Consider the following 16256-nt stretch of genomic DNA (forward strand, 5'->3'; position numbering starts at 1 on the left):
GGCAGCTGGCTGACGCAGGGCCGCCGGCTATAAATACTCGGTGTCCATATGAGGCGCGGTGGCCGCGCTGGCGGGGGCCGCTCCGGTTACAGCCCGGCCCGGCCCCTCGGACACCCCCGCGGCCGCACCGCCCGGCCCCTTCCCGCGCGCGCGCTGCCCCTCGGGCACGCCTCGGCTTGCCCCGTGCGCCCGCGCCGGCACCCCCGCGCGCGCCTCCGCAAGCACGCGCCTCCGCAAGCGCGCGCATCCCGCACGCAGGCACCGCGCCCCCCCCCCGCGCGCCCCCGCGCGCAGGCACCTTCCCGCGCGCGCGCACAGGGCCCCCCCGCCCGCGCGCGGCCGGCCCCGCCGCCGTCCCGCCCCGCCGCCCCGCCCCGCCTCTGCGGCGCCCCCTGGCGGTCGGCGGGCGCGGAGGCAGGCGCGGGGCGGCGCGCGCTGACGTGCCGCAGCCACGTGTGCGGAAGCGGCGGCGGCGAACGGGACCGAGGGGGATCGGGAGCCGGGTGCCGGCCCCGGCGGAGCCGAGCGCAGCCGCCATGCCGCTGAAGGCCGTGATCCTCATCGGGGGTCCGCAGAAGGGTAAGCGCGTGCGCCGGGACTGGGACGCGTCCCGCCCGTACCGGGCACCGCCGACACCCCCCCACCCCGCTCCGCCGCTCGCTCTGCTCTGCAGGGACACGATTCCGGCCGCTGTCCTTCGAGGTGCCCAAGCCGCTCTTCCCCGTGGCCGGAGTGCCCATGGTGCAGCACCACATCGAGGCCTGCGCCAAGGTACGGGGAGGGGGGCCAGAGGGTCAGGGCTGAGGGGAGTACACAGAGCTGCCCTTCCCACTGTGACCTCTCCCTTCCTTCCCCCCCTTGCCAGGTGCCCGGCATGAAGGAGATCCTGCTGATGGGCTTCTACCAGCCCCACGAAGCCCTCAGCCGCTTCCTGGTGTCGGCGCAGCAGGAGTTCAAGATCCCCATCAGGTGGGCAGGAGCCCTTGTGCCCTCGGTACCTCACTCCCCTCCCCCAGGCTGGAAGTCCGCGGCCAGCACAGCCTGGGCACAGCTGGCCTTCAGCCTCAGCTCTGCCCAATTTCCCTCGCCTTGGGCCCTGCCCTGGCTGCTTCTTGCTCCAGAGATCCTGCTCCAGCACAGCTCCAAGCCCCCACGGCCTCCTGCCCCCTGCCTCTGCCTGTGTGAGCCCCAGAGCTGCATGGCATGAGTGTATTTCTCCAGCCCTTCCCTGCTGGCCAGTGCCACGAGAGCCCCGCTCCTCTCAGCCCTCACTTTTCCCCGCTTGGCTTGCAGGTATCTCCAGGAGTATGCAGCGCTGGGCACGGGTGGTGGCATCTATCATTTCCGAGACCAGATCCTGTCAGGTGGTGCTGACGCCTTCTTTGTCCTCAACGCGGACGTGTGCTCGGAGTTCCCCTTGCTGGAGATGCTGGAGTTTGGGCAGCGGCATGGGGACGCGCACAGCTTTGTCATCCTGGGCACCACAGTGAGTGGCAGTGCTGGGGGGGGGCAGAGGAGCAGGGGTCCTCTGCCAGGGGCTTGTCTGAAAGCCAGCAGATGTGTCCCTGGATGTGAGCTCTGGTTCTCACCACCTCTGCCTTCACCTGCCTGTTGCCCCACTGCTGCTGACACCTCCTCACTCCGCAGGCCAACAGGACACAGGCGCTGAACTACGGCTGCATCGTGGCCAACACGGACACGCAGGAGGTATTGGAGGGCCCTGGGGAGCTGGGCACGGCCCAGGCAGCTGTGGTGCGTGGTCCCAGCCTGGCACTGCGCCCCGGCACTCACATCTCTTCCCTCTCCTCCAGGTCCAGCACTATGTGGAGAAGCCCAGCACCTTTGTGAGCGAGATCATTAACTGTGGCATCTACCTGTTCACCCCTGCTATCTTCCAGCACATTGGCGAGGTCTTCCAGAGGAACCAGCAGGAGCTGACGCTGTGAGTGCCCCTCTCTGGCCCACCTCCCTCCCACCTACCCCCCTGGTTCCTGGGGCTGCGGCGGCACGCTCATCCTCCATTCTTTCTCTATCTTCTCTCCTTCTCTGCCATCACTCACTTGTTTCCTGGTCCTGCACCAGCTGTCCTTACCTTGGGTAAGTCTCCCTCTGTGTGTGCCCTGGCTGCTCTCTGGGCTGGATCCTCCCCAGCGGTAACGCATGCTTTCCTCCCTGCTCCGGGATGCTCTGCAAGGCTGCTCTTTCCTCTGCTCCCCTCCTGGCCAGCTTGAGACTCCTCCGTCTCCCTCCCTCTCCTCCCACCTCATCCTCATTCAGCTCCAGACAAGGGCCTGAGTGATCCTTTCAACTAGGAATGCTCCATCTCTTTGCACCAGCCAGCCTGTCACCACCCAAGCAAAACATCCAGCTGTGCAGGGCTCTGGAAAGGGGCAGGATCTGCCACTCCTACACCCACCTGCACAGGGTGGGGTTCTTGCACCATCAGCTTCTGCCTCAGAGTTTATTTCAGTGGGCAGAGCCCCATCCGTCTTCTACTCTGGGGCTCAGAGGGGCTGGGCAGGCTCAGTCGGGCTGCTGGGGCTGTCCCCACTTTTGGGGAGAGGTGCCTGGCTAGGTAGGAGTCTTAAGATCACCGGAGCCACCGGACTGGGGGAGGGTAGCTGCTGGGGTCCCTGGCTGAGGCCGTGCCTGGGGTGGGTGACTGACAGGCCTCTTGCTTGCAGAGAGGAGAGCTCCAATGGCTGGCAGCGGGCAGAAGTGATCCGGCTGGAGCAGGACGTTTTCACGGTGCTGGCTGGGAGCGGCAAACTCTACGTGTACAAAACTGATGGCTTCTGGAGCCAGATCAAGTCAGCTGGGTAAGGGCTGGAGTTGACACAGCAGGAACATAAGTGTTGCAGCAAGAGGAGAGGAGGAGGCCTCAGCAGGGCCCTAATCGGTGGAGTGAAGGGCTGCTGAGTTCAGACTCTCTTCCACCCTGGTAATGCTAGAGAAGCAATAACTGTCTCTTCCATTTGCTCTCTCAGTTCTGCTATCTATGCCAGCCGCCTTTACCTCAACCAGTATAGCAAAAGCCACCCTGAGAGGCTTGCCCAGAACAAACCTGGAGGCCCTGTCATCCGAGGTACCACTCTGCTACGCTGCTGCCAGCTTGGGGGGCAGTGGCAGCCATGGGCAGGACCTCCCCTGATGAGAGAGGTGGGTGCTCATGTGAGCTGCCTGCTCTGACACAGCCTCCGTGTGTTGCAGGGAACGTGTACATCCACCCAACAGCCTCCATCGACAGCACAGCCGTGGTGAGTGCAGGCCCCAGGACCCTGAGGTAGTGGGATGCTTGGAGGTGTCCTCAGCCTTATAATTTCCCTCTGCCCTCATAGCTGGGCCCCAACGTCTCCATTGGGGAGGGGGTGACCGTGGGAGCTGGTGTGCGTGTGCGAGAGTCTATTGTCCTGCACGGTGCCTCACTCCATGTAAGTACAGAGGTCACGTGAGGGTGGCAGGAGGCAGCAGCACCCTTCACCTGCTCTTCTCTGCCCCAGGACCACACCTGTGTCCTCAACACCATCGTGGGCTGGGACAGCACCATCGGGCGCTGGGCCCGGGTTGAAGGAACGCCCAGTGACCCCAACCCCAATGACCCCTACGCCAAGATTGACAGTGAGACCCTCTTCCGGGATGGGCGCCTCACGCCCTCCATCACCATCCTGGGTATGCCCCACCCGCACCCAGGGCCAACTCTCACCCCTCCCTCTCTCCTCCTAACCCCTCACCCTCTCCCCGCAGGCTGCAGTGTCACTATCCCTGCCGAGGTCGTTATTCTCAACTCCATCGTCCTGCCTCACAAGGAGCTCAGCCGCAGCTACAAAAACCAGATTATCCTGTGAGGCAACAGCTTATGGGGTTGGGGGCCCAGTGCTGGCCACTCACTGCCTGCTGAGCCCCACAGCAAGAGCCTGGGCTGAGACTTCACCTCCTGGGAGGTTCCCAGCACTCCCCAAGGGGTAGGTGCACGCCAGGAGCCCTGCAAGTGCCTGACTCCTACTCCAGACAGACATTAAAGCTGGTGAGCATCAGCCTCGTGTGCTGCTTCTCTTGCAGCCCAGGGAGCAGCGCTGGGACAGAGTGAAGGCTTCAGGGAGGGCCTGTGGCAAAGCACCAGGCTCTGCGCCTGTATAGGGAGCCCCTGGGCTGAGGCTGGTGAGCCTGCAGCATCTTGGGTTCAGCTTTGGGTATTTCTCCACCAAAGGCCACTACCAGCTTCATCTTGCCTCTCCTCGCTAGGTTCTGTCTGCAACTCCCAGGCAGGTCTCAGCCCACCTCAGAGGCAGGGAAGGTTTGGAGGTGCTTGTCCTGCATAGGCAGCTCCCGCTGCAGGAGGCGCTGGGGAGGAGGCAGAGATCAACAGTGCGATTGCACCAGCCTGAGCTGGGCTCCTGCCAGCTGCTGGCAAAGCAGAGCCACACTGGCACAGAGGGCAGGCTGCTGGCCCTGGAGGGAGCTGCAAGAGCCCCACTTGCCCCAGCACCACCTCCTCCTCAGAGAGGTGCCAGCCCTGCTCAGCCTGTTCCTCTGCCAGCCTCCTGGCCCCCAGCCCAGGTGCAGCTCAGGGGGCTGGGTACATGTCTTCTCTAGCACTAGCCCTGGCCACAGGGCACCAGAGCAATCCACGGAGCTAGAGGCAGGCGACAGACCTACCACCTTGCTCCCTCTTTGAAACAAAACAGGTTTTTATCCTGCTGCTGCTTTTATCCACTTACCTCCCCAGCTTTGCCTGTGGGTAGGGAGCTCTGTGCTAAAGCCCTGCCCTCCACCACAGGCCCCCCTCACGCCTCTCACCTCCTGCAGGGCACTGCATTAGGGATCTGCCATTCATCCAGTACCAGCCCAGCTTGATGGATTTGCAGTAAATCCTTGCTCCCAGCCCGTGCCTTCCTCTGCCAGTTCTCCTGTGGTCCTGGGTGGGGATTAGCTGTTCCCTGGCTTTAAGCATATTAAACTCCTTCAGTTTTGCCTGTGCCTTGGATGTGCTAATTTCCTTGCCCGCTGGTGAACACCCCTGCACTGGGGGAAACTGAACCAATTGCTTTCACGATTGCACATTAATTTTTCTCCTATGTTGGGACACATCTGGCCTAGCTTTTAGTACAGTCAAAGGTTTCTCAGCCCTGTTTAATGTCTGTTTTCCCTGAGGTTCCTCTTGTCGTGGCTGTCCCTTGTGCAGAGTTACTTGGGCGATAAACCCTTCCTGGGCCTTTGCTCCATCCATCACAGCCTTGTCGAGCTTTCCTCTCTTGGAGGGCGAGAGGCTTTGCAGCTTCAGCAATGAGGCTGGAGGGTAGGAAGGAGTTAAAAGAGGCCTCGTCTGAGGTGCCGGGAAGTCTGGAATCACTTTAAGGTTGTCCTGCCCTGAGCTGCAGCAGCTCTGATTACTAGAGGCCAACATCTGGGCTGAAAGAGGGGCCTCCCACATCCTGGGCTCTGGGGCAGGGAAAGGGGAGGCTTCAACTAGGGGTAGGAGGAGGTTCTGCCTGCTCTCCCCCCTCCCCTTTGTACTGTCAGCACAGCTTCTGCCCAGCTGAGAGCTCTCCCCTGCCCTGGCACTTGATGACAGCAGCGGGAAGGGAGAGAGTGGCCACAGCCAGGCTTGTTTTGCTGCAAGCATTTAATACAAACCAGATCCTAAACACCAGCATGCTCCCCCCACCCTGTCCCTGACCTGGGCATAGCTGGCCCCACTCCCTCAGGCCCAGGGAAGGGGAGCAGGGCTCGAGCTCAGTACAGGCAGCTGCCTGGTCCTGCAGGCTTCTCTCCTCTTCCTGGCATCCCTGGGGAGCCACAGGCTACACGGGGGAAGGGAAGAACCGGCCCACCTTCCTTGGAGCTGGCCCCTGCCTGCGTGGGGGAGAGAGATGAGTCAGGGGTGGGAAGACAGCTCTCCCCTGGGCCCACCACCCCCACCTCCCAGCAGCACTCACGGGGGCCGTGCGGCTGTGCCCACGCAGCTGCGCAGGGTGCTGGGGAGGCAGCAGGCACCGGTGGGGCTCAGCTGGCCCCCCTTAGGCTCCAGGGAGGTGATAGGGTGGAAAAACAACTCTGCAGGATAGAGAATGGGGTGGTGATCACACCCAGCCCAGCTAAGGCACCCAGGACTTCTCAAGCAGCCACAGGGCAGGGAGGGGGCTGGGGGTCCTGTTCCTCACCGCGTTCATCCCCCGGGGCTGGCATCAGCGCCCTGTTCTGCTCTGTCCCCACGAAACCCCTCCAGAAGTCAAGTGGCAGTGAAAGGAGCTGAGCCACCACCTGGGCAGGGAGGAGGGAAGGGAGGGAGGCTGAGGCTGCCTGCAGTGCCCAGGACACAGCCCCACCTTGGGTACCCCCTCACCTTGGCCTGCCGTGGCGTGTCCTCCATGATGACGAGCGGTGTGGGGTTGGGCGAGCTGTGTCCCACCAGCGTGGGGCCAAAGACGCGGGACAGGTTGAAGATGTCCATCTTGCAGTCAGGGCTGTGTGACACTCTGAGAGGGGACATGGACAGCCTGGCTGAGGGGACCCTCCTCAGGCTGGCTTCCCCACACTGGGGGCACAGAACCACGAGCGAGGGCTGCTGGGGACAGAGCCGTGCTGGATGGGCCCCTCACCTGAGCAAGTGCAGCATGAGGAAGGCCAGGGTGTCCCGGTTGGCTGGGGGCAGCTTGCTCACCACATGGCGCAGGGCTGCGCTGCGGGCAGCGTTGTCTGGGATATCTGTGGTGGCACCGCAGTGGGGGCGTTAGGAGAGGAGCAGTTCCTTTGCCCATCCACCTCCCACACCTTGGGACCCCCAGGCTCACCGGCAGCTTGCAGGAAGGCAGGGTGGAGGCTGAAGGTGACCAGCGGCTCCTTGAGCCCCCGCAGAAAGTCCTTGAGCACGCCACACACCACGTGGATGTCAGCCACGCCACTGAGGGCGGGCGGCGTGCCCCCTGCCTGCAGCAGCCTCCGCTTCCACTCCCGTACCAGCTGCTCCATGCCTGGCACTCGGTACAGCCCTGTCTGGGGCATGGGGAGAGGGGCTCAGCCCCGCAGGGACCATGGAGGCACTGCCCCCCAGCCCCGCTCCCTACCTCCGTCAGGCCTCGTGCCTCCACCTCGGTCACGCACTGCACCACCAGGGCGGGCACCAGGGGCGGCGCAGTGGGGGCGAAGTCAGCCAGCACGCCCTGCAGAGGACAGCACCGACCCGCTCTGTGCCCAGGCAGCACAGGGCTGTCTGCCAGCAAGGCCCCAGCAGCCCCCCGGGGGAGCCGTGCCACACTCACCTCACAGGGCCAGGCGTGGTGGCGGGGCCGGGGCACGCAGGGGCCAGGGCACTGTGCCCGGCACTTGGGGTGCAGCAGCAGCTGGCACTGGCGGCACTTGACGGCAGCTTTCCCGAAGCGGATGCGGGAGCCGCAGATGCCGCACGGCTCAGGGCGTATCACCTGGAGACAGGGGAAAGAGGGTGAAGGCCCCTGTGTCTTGCAGATACCTAGTGTTACTCCTTTATCTTCCCCAAACCAGCCCCCTCTCCCTCCCCTGTGCAGGCAGAGCTGGCATGGACAGGTGGAAGCATCCCTCCTTGCCCAGAGCAGCTTTCCCTTCCCATCGCCTTTCTCCACAACAGCCAAGAGGAGAAAGAGAGGCTGGGATACTCACTGTTTTTGAGGTAAACTGATGCTGGAGTGGTGGGAGGCTGTGTGGAGGCGAGGAGAAGGGGACTGGCACTGGCTGTCCCACAGAGTCACCCTCAGTGGGGCCCTCCTGCCCTGGCAGATGGCCACCCAGATCCTCACCGGTGCCCCACACTGTGGTCAGCTCTACAAAGAGAGGTGGCAGTGGAGGAAGCCCTGTGGTGCAAATCACTCCAGCTCCTGGCTGGAACGCAGGGAGGCTTTCCACTTCCCAGGGAGCTCCTCTGCAGCATCCCAGCTGTTCCAGGTCAGTGACATTTGCCACATCCAGGGGACCCCAGTACCCCCACATTAGAGACAAGCATTTCCCACCTAATTCTTTCTCTCCCCCATGGCAGCATCACCTCAAAGCTTGTCTTGCACTACCCACAAGCCCCCTCCTCAGCCCTTCCCATGACCTGCACGTGCGGAGATACGACGTCCCTGGCGAGAGCAGCGTCGTGGCACCAGAGCAGTGGGCGGGAGACTGGCAGCAGGGCCTGGGACCTCATCAGGAGGAGACACAGTGGGGACACTCACCTGCTGAGATGGGGGTTTGAGAGTGTGCCCGGCTGCATGCAGCCCCACAGTACTCCAACATCTCCCCATGGGCTCTGCTTCCCCTCCCTGTGGTCCTGCACAGCCAGGGATGCTGTCACCATGGGTGCAGGCATGCAGGCAGGACAGCTGAAGAGCTCCAGACCCCACAGCACCCACAGGACTGAAGGCTGTAGCATTGCCTCCTGGCAGTGGGGCAGCCCATGCACCCCATCCCTGCCCAGGCCATGCCAGGGTCTCTACTCACAGTGCTGGGAGTTACCCCAGAAGAACAGTGCCGCTTCGCCACCACCACGGGGCCGACCTGAGGGGCCAGGGACACACGCTGCAGACAGAGAAGATGGGGTAAGGGGGAGGCAGGGACCTCCTCTCCCTGACTCTGCTCCCTCATCCAGAGCACCCAAGGAAAGCTATCTTGGTCACACAAAAGGGTCTGAGCTCACTCTAACGCCAGCAGTGCCAGCCCCACACCAGGCACCATGAGGACCCCCCCACCTGGGTCAGAATCAGCCCTGGTGCTAAGGGAGGCCAGGCCAGGCCTGCAATGCAGAGGTGTGAGCAGAGCAGGGTGGGGGATGCCTGCACGTGGGGATGAATTATTGAAGAGCCTGGCTGGGCCATGGTGGAGAGTAATGGAGTTTCTATTGATCGCAGGAGGTTTGCTGAGAGATGACGCTCCCAGCTCAGCATCAATAAATTAAGCCCCCTGCCAGGCTCCTCGCAGCCTCCTGTGCTGGGATGCAGTAGTACCTGGGTGCCCTAGCCCTGTGTGGCCCTGTGCCAGCACCCCAGCCTGGGCTGCATGTTTGGACCTATGTGGGCTGAGGGGCCCATGGGCACAGCACAGGAGAGCAGAGTAGACCTGGGAGATCCTCACCCACACAGAGGCACAGAGCCCACCTCAGCACCAGCCCCCAGGGCTTCCCTATTCCAGCATTTCCCTCCTACCTGCCTCTCCTGGGTTTTGCGCTTCAGGGTCCGCACCACTGTTGTATCAACATCCTGAAAGATAGTGAGGAGGCTGGGGGCTGGCAGGACTGCACAGGACCAGGGACACTCCCAGCATCTCTGCTCTGGCAGCAATCCAGGGCAGCTCCCCACAGCCACAGCAACTCGCAGCGGGTCACTCCTTACCACATCATCCTCGGTGCGGTCATAACTAATGTCTGAGTGGGACAGGAGGGACTGACATGACTCATCCACTGCAGATGACCTGTGGAGAGAGCTTGGGGTCAGCCCAGCCTGGCCAAACCCACCTGCAGCCAGCATCTACTCATACAGCTGCTCCTGGGAGCCAACAGCTGATGCCTATGCTGAGTCTGAGCACATCCATGCCCAGTCAACCCCTGAGCCCAGCAAAAGTGAGAAGAGAGGCATGGCTGTTCACACGGCTGGGGCAAGAACCTCCAGCCCTGCTGCTCACCTTCTGCCTGGTGCTAGGACCCCCCCGAAGCGCTGGCCAGCCAATGTGCTGAGGACACAGCGCTGCTCCCCACTCAGCAGCCCTGGCTCCCGCATCAGGGACTCGAAGACCAGCTGAAGTTTGCGCTCCTGTAAGCAAAACGGGGTAGTGGTGGGCAGGCTGGGACCCCTGCACGCAGCTCCAGCAGGGTACCCCGTGGGCAGCACCCCCCCTCGACCTGCTTCTCCAGTTCAGCCTCTGCTCGGTGCCGCTTCTTCATCTCCACTTCCACCTGGTTGCGGGCATGCTTGAGCTTCACCTCCAGTGCTGCCCGCTCAGCCTCCACCCGGGCCAGCTGCTCCCGGGCCCGCCGCCCGTCTTGCTCCAGGCGGCTCCATCGCTGCCGCGTCGCCTCGAAGCACCGGGCGATCTGGATGTAATCTGGGGACAACACGAGCGGCTATCCTCTGGGATGGGAGTGGGGGTGGGCCCCTAACCCCTCCCAGCCCCCACCGGGAGCAGAGCCGGGGGGTCCCGGGGTGTCCCGTTCCGAGGAGCACCCGCACCCACCTTCCTCCACGCTGCCGCCCAGCTCCAGCAACTGCAGCGCCCGATCCAGCCGGGCCACGAGCCGTCCACACCGCAGCCGCAGCATCCTGCCGCCCTGGGACGGGGCGAAACCCCTCACCCCTCCCCGCAGCCAGGCACAAGGGCACTCTCCTTTCCCGCCTGGGGACCCCCTCGCAGCTCCTGACCCGCGCTCTCCCGCCGGGGTCCGCCGCGCGGCCCCGGGACGGCGCAGGCTCCGGGGGCGAGGGGCCCTCCCGTCCAGCCTATGTGGGCCGGGGGCCGGGGTGGAGCCCGTCCCGGCTCCGCCTCCGCCTCCCACCGCCACCGGAGCGCGACCCGGCGCCCCGACGGCTGCCGGCGCGGGGGAGACCCCCCGGAGCTTCGGGCGAGGGATGCCGGGGTGCGGGGTGCAGGGCGAGAGGATGGGATGAGGGTGCTGTGTGCGGTCGCCCTTGGGGGTGGGGTGCCCAAGCCCTTGGGGGTGGGGTGCACGTGAGAGCACTTGATTGAGAGGTGCCGGAGGGTACGGGGTGCTCGGGAGCGGCAGGGGCGTCGGGCTGGAGCACGGGGCGCGGAGTGGGCTTGCGGGGGGGGATGAGGCCGGCTGCTGGCACCGCTTCCACCAGCCCCCCTTCCCGGGAGCAGCGTGGGTGGGATCCGGAGGAGCCGTTGTCCTTCTCCGCTGTGCCCCGCATGCAAAGCGGCTGGCGGCGGGCGGGGGCAGCGAGGACCCCCGGCAGCGGGGCTCCCGGTCGCGGCCGTGTCCTGCAGATGGAGCCACCTTCCCGCCACAAAGCCCACCGCTGCCCGGCGCTGCGGGAGTGCTCATTGTCCCCCGGGTACCTCTGCCCAGGGGCTCTCCGGCGCAGACTCCAGCCCCGGGCCCCGCTCTTGCTGCACCTCCCAGTCCTGGCGGCCCTGCGGGATTGCGGGGGGTCCCAGTGAACGGCAGCTCCCCCTCTTCGGTGCCTGCCCCGACCTGCCGTGAATACCGGGAATAGCAGAGGGGACGGTGGCAGGACTGGGCGTGCAAGCCCGCGCACACACACCTCACACACCCCCAACCCACACCCGTCTGCCTCTGACGGGCTCTTTCACCCCTTGGGAACACAACAGCAAGTCTCCCCAGAACCTCGGTGCCTCTCTGAGGTGACTGTGGGTTAAAGACGCTTCTCTCCCTGTGCACTGAGAGGCTGTGACAAGCGAGGGACAAGCAGGAGCCATCCCCACATTACAGGGATGTGCCTGAGCCGCTGGATGAGGAAATAGCCTGGGTTCAGTCTGGGCTGTAGGGTGCAGGCGGCACGGACCTCACCCCAAGGGCTACACCTCGTCGGGGTCACTGCAGGGATATGCAGTGCTGGGGACACTGTCTGACATGCTGCCTCATGGGGTCCTACTGTCTCAGGCCCCAGGTGGTGACAGGGAAGGGTCACCTTGGGGACAGAGCCCACAGGAGCCTGGGATGGGCTGCCAGTACCCTGATGGGAGTGAGGGCGCAGAAGGTGTTTCTCAACAAAGCTCCTTTCTTCCAAGGTTGAATATGAGTCAGGTTTTGGAGTGACTTTAATTACTGCTGGATCGATAGGCTCAGCATGGCCAAGCAAAATCCATTTGCAGCCCGGGGGGCCTGCCTGCTCAGCCCTCCCTGCCTGCTCAGCCCTCTGCTCCCTGCTCAGCCTTCCGTGTCTGCTCAGCCCTCCCTGCCTGCTCTGCAAAGGCCCATGCTCCCTGGCTGCAGGTGCTCACCAGCACTCGCCAGCGTGGCACCCAACCCTGGGGTAGTGAGACTGTGTCCTGCACACGGAGCCAGTACCTTGCTTGCTCAGCCCTAGCAGGGGACATGCCCAGGGCAGGGCAGCAGATGGAGATGCCCCAGCTTTGCAGTGCACAGCCACCACTGCCTGGGGTACCCCACACACCCCTGAGCCCTTTCCCTCACACGATGCAGAGAGCAGGTCTGTGGTCCCCAGACCCACCCTGCATCCTGGGCACAAGCCCAGACAGCCCCTCTCATGCCCAGGGACAGGAGAGGGGCACATACCACCCACCCAGTGCCCCCCTCCCCTGCTGCTCCCCTCCCTCCCCAGCCACCCTGGCTTGGCCAGGCGCTGCATAAATAGCTGTTTGTGTCTCCGCTCGGCCCCTGCGTGGGAAATAATATCGGCTGATGGAACATAATGCCCTGCTTCACATGTTCAATTTTATCATTTTCCGAGGCAGGCAATCTTCGTTTAAAGCTGAATGGGCTGGGGAATGTTAATGAAGCGCCGGCGCTGCTCTGCACCGCGCTTTATCTCTTTGAGAATAATTTGGGTGAGCTCGGAAATAGAGTTCCCAGTCCCAATTCAAGCGGCGGCGGCACCGCATGCCGATAAAAGTGTAATTCCTGGCCAACGCGTGGCCCTGAATACATGACAATTTAACCCATGGAGTCCCATGGGGATGGTGCTGCCTGCAGCTGCCTGCCTGCTTCCATCAGGCCCCTGCTGCCCTGTGTGTCCTGCACCAGCCTGGGCGCTTGGTCTGGGATAGACGGGGTGTGTTGCTCCTGCTTGCTTAGGCCATGGTGCGAGGAGTGATAAGAGGGCAGGAGCAGAGCTGGAATAAGTCCATCTCCTGGGGCAGAGAAGGCCCCACAGGCAGATCCACAGCAGTTCTACCCACAGGGTGCCTGGGGATGGGGCTTCTGCTGGGAGAGGGATGCCCCAGATCCATGAGTGCCCAAGCACTTGTGTCAGGGAGGGATGGGGAGAGGGGAAAAGGTAGGGAGTTGGCTGGGAGAGCTGGCTAGAGGGAGAAGGCAGGGGAGATGGGTCCAAGGGAGCAGCCTCATGTGAGCATCCCATCCTGGAGAGACTGGCAGAGCAGAATGGGTGCTCATGGGCCTGCCTGGATGGCTGAGTGAGGAGCTCCCCAGGAGGGGTCCTGGGCCCCAGTGCTGACTGAGGGGAGCAAGGTAATTTTCCAGGAGATAGTTGCTGGCCCACAGAAGGGGAAAGCAGGTTAGCAGGAGCAGGCAGCTCAGATTCCAAGGAGAAAGCATTCAGTGGTCTGCTTAGTCCTGCTCTGGCCACAGAACTGGCTCCAGTTCTCATCAGATGTGCTCTGGCAGCAGATCCCTACATGGACTGGCCCTGGGATCCTGCCCTGCAAATCCTGCAGGCAGCTTCCTCGTGCTCCAAATGCATGGACAGCTGCTCACAGGGCAGCACAGCCACCTCCAAGCGATGGTCACCGTCCTGAAGATGCTGGGCAGGGGATCCTTCCCAATGAGGGAACAGTACAGCCCCTTGGACGCCAGCCTGGGCCTCCTCCAGTGGGGTGGTGAGTAGGTGCTAGGAGGGACTTTTCCCCTGGGAATGAGCAAGGTGGGCAGGTTTCCAGTACCGTTAATCGGGGCTGTGAGAGCTGGGATTAATGTGCACTCCAAGGCTCTCCAGTCCCAGCTGTGATCCAGCCCTCTGCTCTCAGTCAGAGCCGCCTCCACACACTGAATTATCAGCCTGAGTAATTAAGTGGAGAGCTTTGTTTTAATGCAGACATCTGATGCCTTCACACAGAGGAGCACAACAACTGTCGCGAGTGTTTATGCTCTGTGAAACACATCTGGCTCACAGGGAGAGAATCCATTGCTGCTGCTGTGCGAGATGAAAGGGAACGTGGCCCGGCTGTGCAGAGGGGAGGGACGACTCAGAGCCAGCATGGGGGCAGGATGTGGCCCCCAGCATCTCCCCACTGGCTCCCATCATCAGGAGGTGGTGGTGGTGGTGCAGAGCTGCCCAGCGAAGCACGCATCCCCTCCACTGCTGGGTGCACACGGCAGTGCCATGCGTCACGAGATGAGGGATAATTAGGGGCTCGGAGATAAATGGAAACAGGACAAAATAAAACATGGGTTTATCAGAGGTAGATGGTGCCTGGCTCACCTGATACCTGTCGCTGATAAGCTGAGCTGGCTTTCAGGGGGAGGAGGGAATGCAGATCTCAAACCAGCCACTGTGCCACACAGAAAAATGTTGCTTTGAACAGATTAGGGGATTAGCACCAGCACAAGGAGCTGGAAAAAGACTGGTGCAAGAAGGAGCCTGGCTGCAAGGAGAGAGCAGATAGTGGGAAGAGGGGGAGGCTGCTGCTTGGGACCATTTGGACATGCCTCATTTAATAGCTTCCTCTGTCACCTCAAAAGTAGGGGGAAGGGAGTCTGCTGATGCCACAAAAACACAGATCTTTTCTCTCTGCTCAGCCCCCGAATCACTGGTACTCTCCTCAGCACACATACTTGGGATGTCTGAATGGTCCTCATGGATATTTAGTGCCTTTTATATGGAGCAGCTTGGCTGGCAAGGCACCGGGCTGAGCTATGCCTTCACCAGCTTCCCCCAACATCTCACGGCTCCTGCAGACCCCATACTTTTTGGGTGCTGCTTTCAGAAGGACTCCCTTGCTTGTACCTCCAGATCTCACTCCTTGGCACTGTTGGGACAGGGGAAGGGGCTGTCGGGGCTGAAGGGATTGGGACTCCTTGGTGAGGGGAAAGGAGGCTTCAGCTGGCAGCGTAACTGCTGCATGTGATGCTCCTAATGTGAGTGTTAAAGGAACCCCATTAGTTTTCAAGGAGAAACCCTCCAGTTGATTTCCAGAAAAAACCTCACACTGGGCTTCTCACCTGCTGAGAAAAATGTGGTGAAACTTGGCCTGAGACCTCTGACCCTGTGCTGATCTGGCCAAGGAGCAAATGGTTGAGTGAAGCTGCCTTGCCAAGGCTGGACTGGCTCCCCGGGGTATTGGGCAGCTGGGGCTGGCACAGCTCTGCTCCCCAGCAGGGCCGGTGTGGGGTCAAGTCATGGGGACACTCAAGGGCCTTTGGTAAAATCTGGTGACAGAAACAGAGCTGAGGGAGTTCAGAGGAGCAGTACAAAAGCAGCCGGGTCTCAGGCAGCCCCGGGGTAATGTGAGACAGGGAAATTGGAGTTGAAGCAGCAGGGGCCGCAGAGCCACCTCCAGGCAAGCAGGCTGATTTATTGCCTGTATGAGCCCAAATTGCTGCCCATGCTGGGCAGAGAGGCAGGACCAGATCCCCTGCCTGGAAACGCTCATGGCAGACAATCAGAAATGCCGTGCAAAGGAGCCGCACGGGAGCAGCTTGAGACATTGAGGCACCCCGGTCAGCTGGGCCTGGCTGGGCATGGCCACTGCCCACGCTTGCTGCTGCTTCCCAGACAGAGCTCTGTGGGCACAACCCCTGGCAGAAGCAGAAGAGGCCTGAAGCTGCAGGATGGCCCTGGGCACGTGGAGGTGGTAGATGAGTGCAGTGGGAGCACCAGGCTGGCTCTGGGTACTGTCCATGGGGACTGGGCATGGGGCTGAACCCAGGCTGTCTGGATGCCACCCCAGTGCTGCTGGCACAGGACTCCCACCCTCTCACACCTGCGAGTGAGGCAGTCGTTCTGTCAGCAGCACCCACAAAGTGATGGGGTCCTCTGAGCCAGTTCATGGAATGGCAGCTGTCACCTGCCTTTGGGTGGCAGAAGAAGGACTGTCCCCACCATACACCAGTGCCACAGGATGCCACCGTGTTCCCCTTGTGCCTGGGGCCTCCCCATCACCCTCACCTCCTTGGCAACCCCAGCCTTGGGGGGGAAACAGCTATCCCTGCCAACTGGAATTAATTCCTCGAGATGCTGTATCAAATGCTTTAATAAAGGCCTGATATATCACACCTCTTGTCTCCTCTTCATCGATTCATTTAGCAATTTTACCCAAAAAAGGCAATCAAGTCCGACTGGGCAGATTTATTCTGTGTCAGCTTCGAGTACATCTTTATTGCTCCCCGTTCCCTTGCCCTTGAGGTCCTCAGAAGCGTTTTTCTCTTAATATTTGTTCTATTATTTTACTAGGGATGAAGCTCTGTTGATGGGCAGTAATTGCATGGACTGCCCTGCATTCTCGTGATGAAGATCATGATGAAGCTGCCTCCCACTTCCCTGCTCTCATGTCCTTTCTAGGCAACATTATTGACTAGGAAAGTTCATTAACAAGCCCCTTAATGACTGCAGCTGTGCCAGCCCAGCCCA

At 62.0% G+C, this 16256-nt stretch overlaps 2 protein-coding genes across 3 annotated transcripts; one reads left to right on the top strand and one right to left on the bottom strand.

Annotated features, from left to right (window-relative positions):
* The first annotated feature begins 427 nt into the window (after positions 1-427).
* GMPPA (GDP-mannose pyrophosphorylase A) lies at positions 428-4976 on the top strand. 2 transcript variants are annotated; one of them, XM_062004729.1, is made up of 12 exons: positions 428-579; positions 674-771; positions 866-969; positions 1294-1486; positions 1648-1707; positions 1812-1942; positions 2685-2819; positions 2988-3085; positions 3211-3257; positions 3339-3431; positions 3501-3669; positions 3745-4976. In XM_062004729.1, exons 1-12 carry the CDS (start codon positions 537-539, stop codon positions 3843-3845), a joined length of 1272 nt encoding a protein of 423 aa, XP_061860713.1. In that variant the 5' UTR covers positions 428-536; the 3' UTR covers positions 3846-4976. The 2 variants fall into 2 exon arrangements, with proteins under 2 accessions (XP_061860713.1, XP_061860714.1); XM_062004730.1 differs by lacking the exon at positions 3339-3431.
* An 825-nt stretch (positions 4977-5801) lies between these two features.
* On the bottom strand, positions 5802-10264 carry LOC104561516 (rac GTPase-activating protein 1-like). The gene is made up of 16 exons (XM_062004990.1): positions 10180-10264; positions 9848-10050; positions 9631-9758; positions 9342-9420; positions 9156-9209; positions 8455-8532; positions 8069-8192; positions 7636-7796; positions 7260-7421; positions 7065-7160; positions 6792-6993; positions 6600-6705; positions 6344-6476; positions 6162-6261; positions 5937-6054; positions 5802-5853 (listed from the first exon to the last, which is right to left on the bottom strand). The coding sequence occupies exons 1-16, from the start codon at positions 10262-10264 to the stop codon at positions 5802-5804; spliced, it is 1881 nt and encodes a 626-aa protein (XP_061860974.1).
* Positions 10265-16256: the final 5992 nt, after the last annotated feature.

This window comes from Colius striatus, chromosome 11 (assembly GCF_028858725.1).
Source record: "Colius striatus isolate bColStr4 chromosome 11, bColStr4.1.hap1, whole genome shotgun sequence".
NCBI classification, from domain to species: Eukaryota; Metazoa; Chordata; class Aves; order Coliiformes; family Coliidae; genus Colius; species Colius striatus.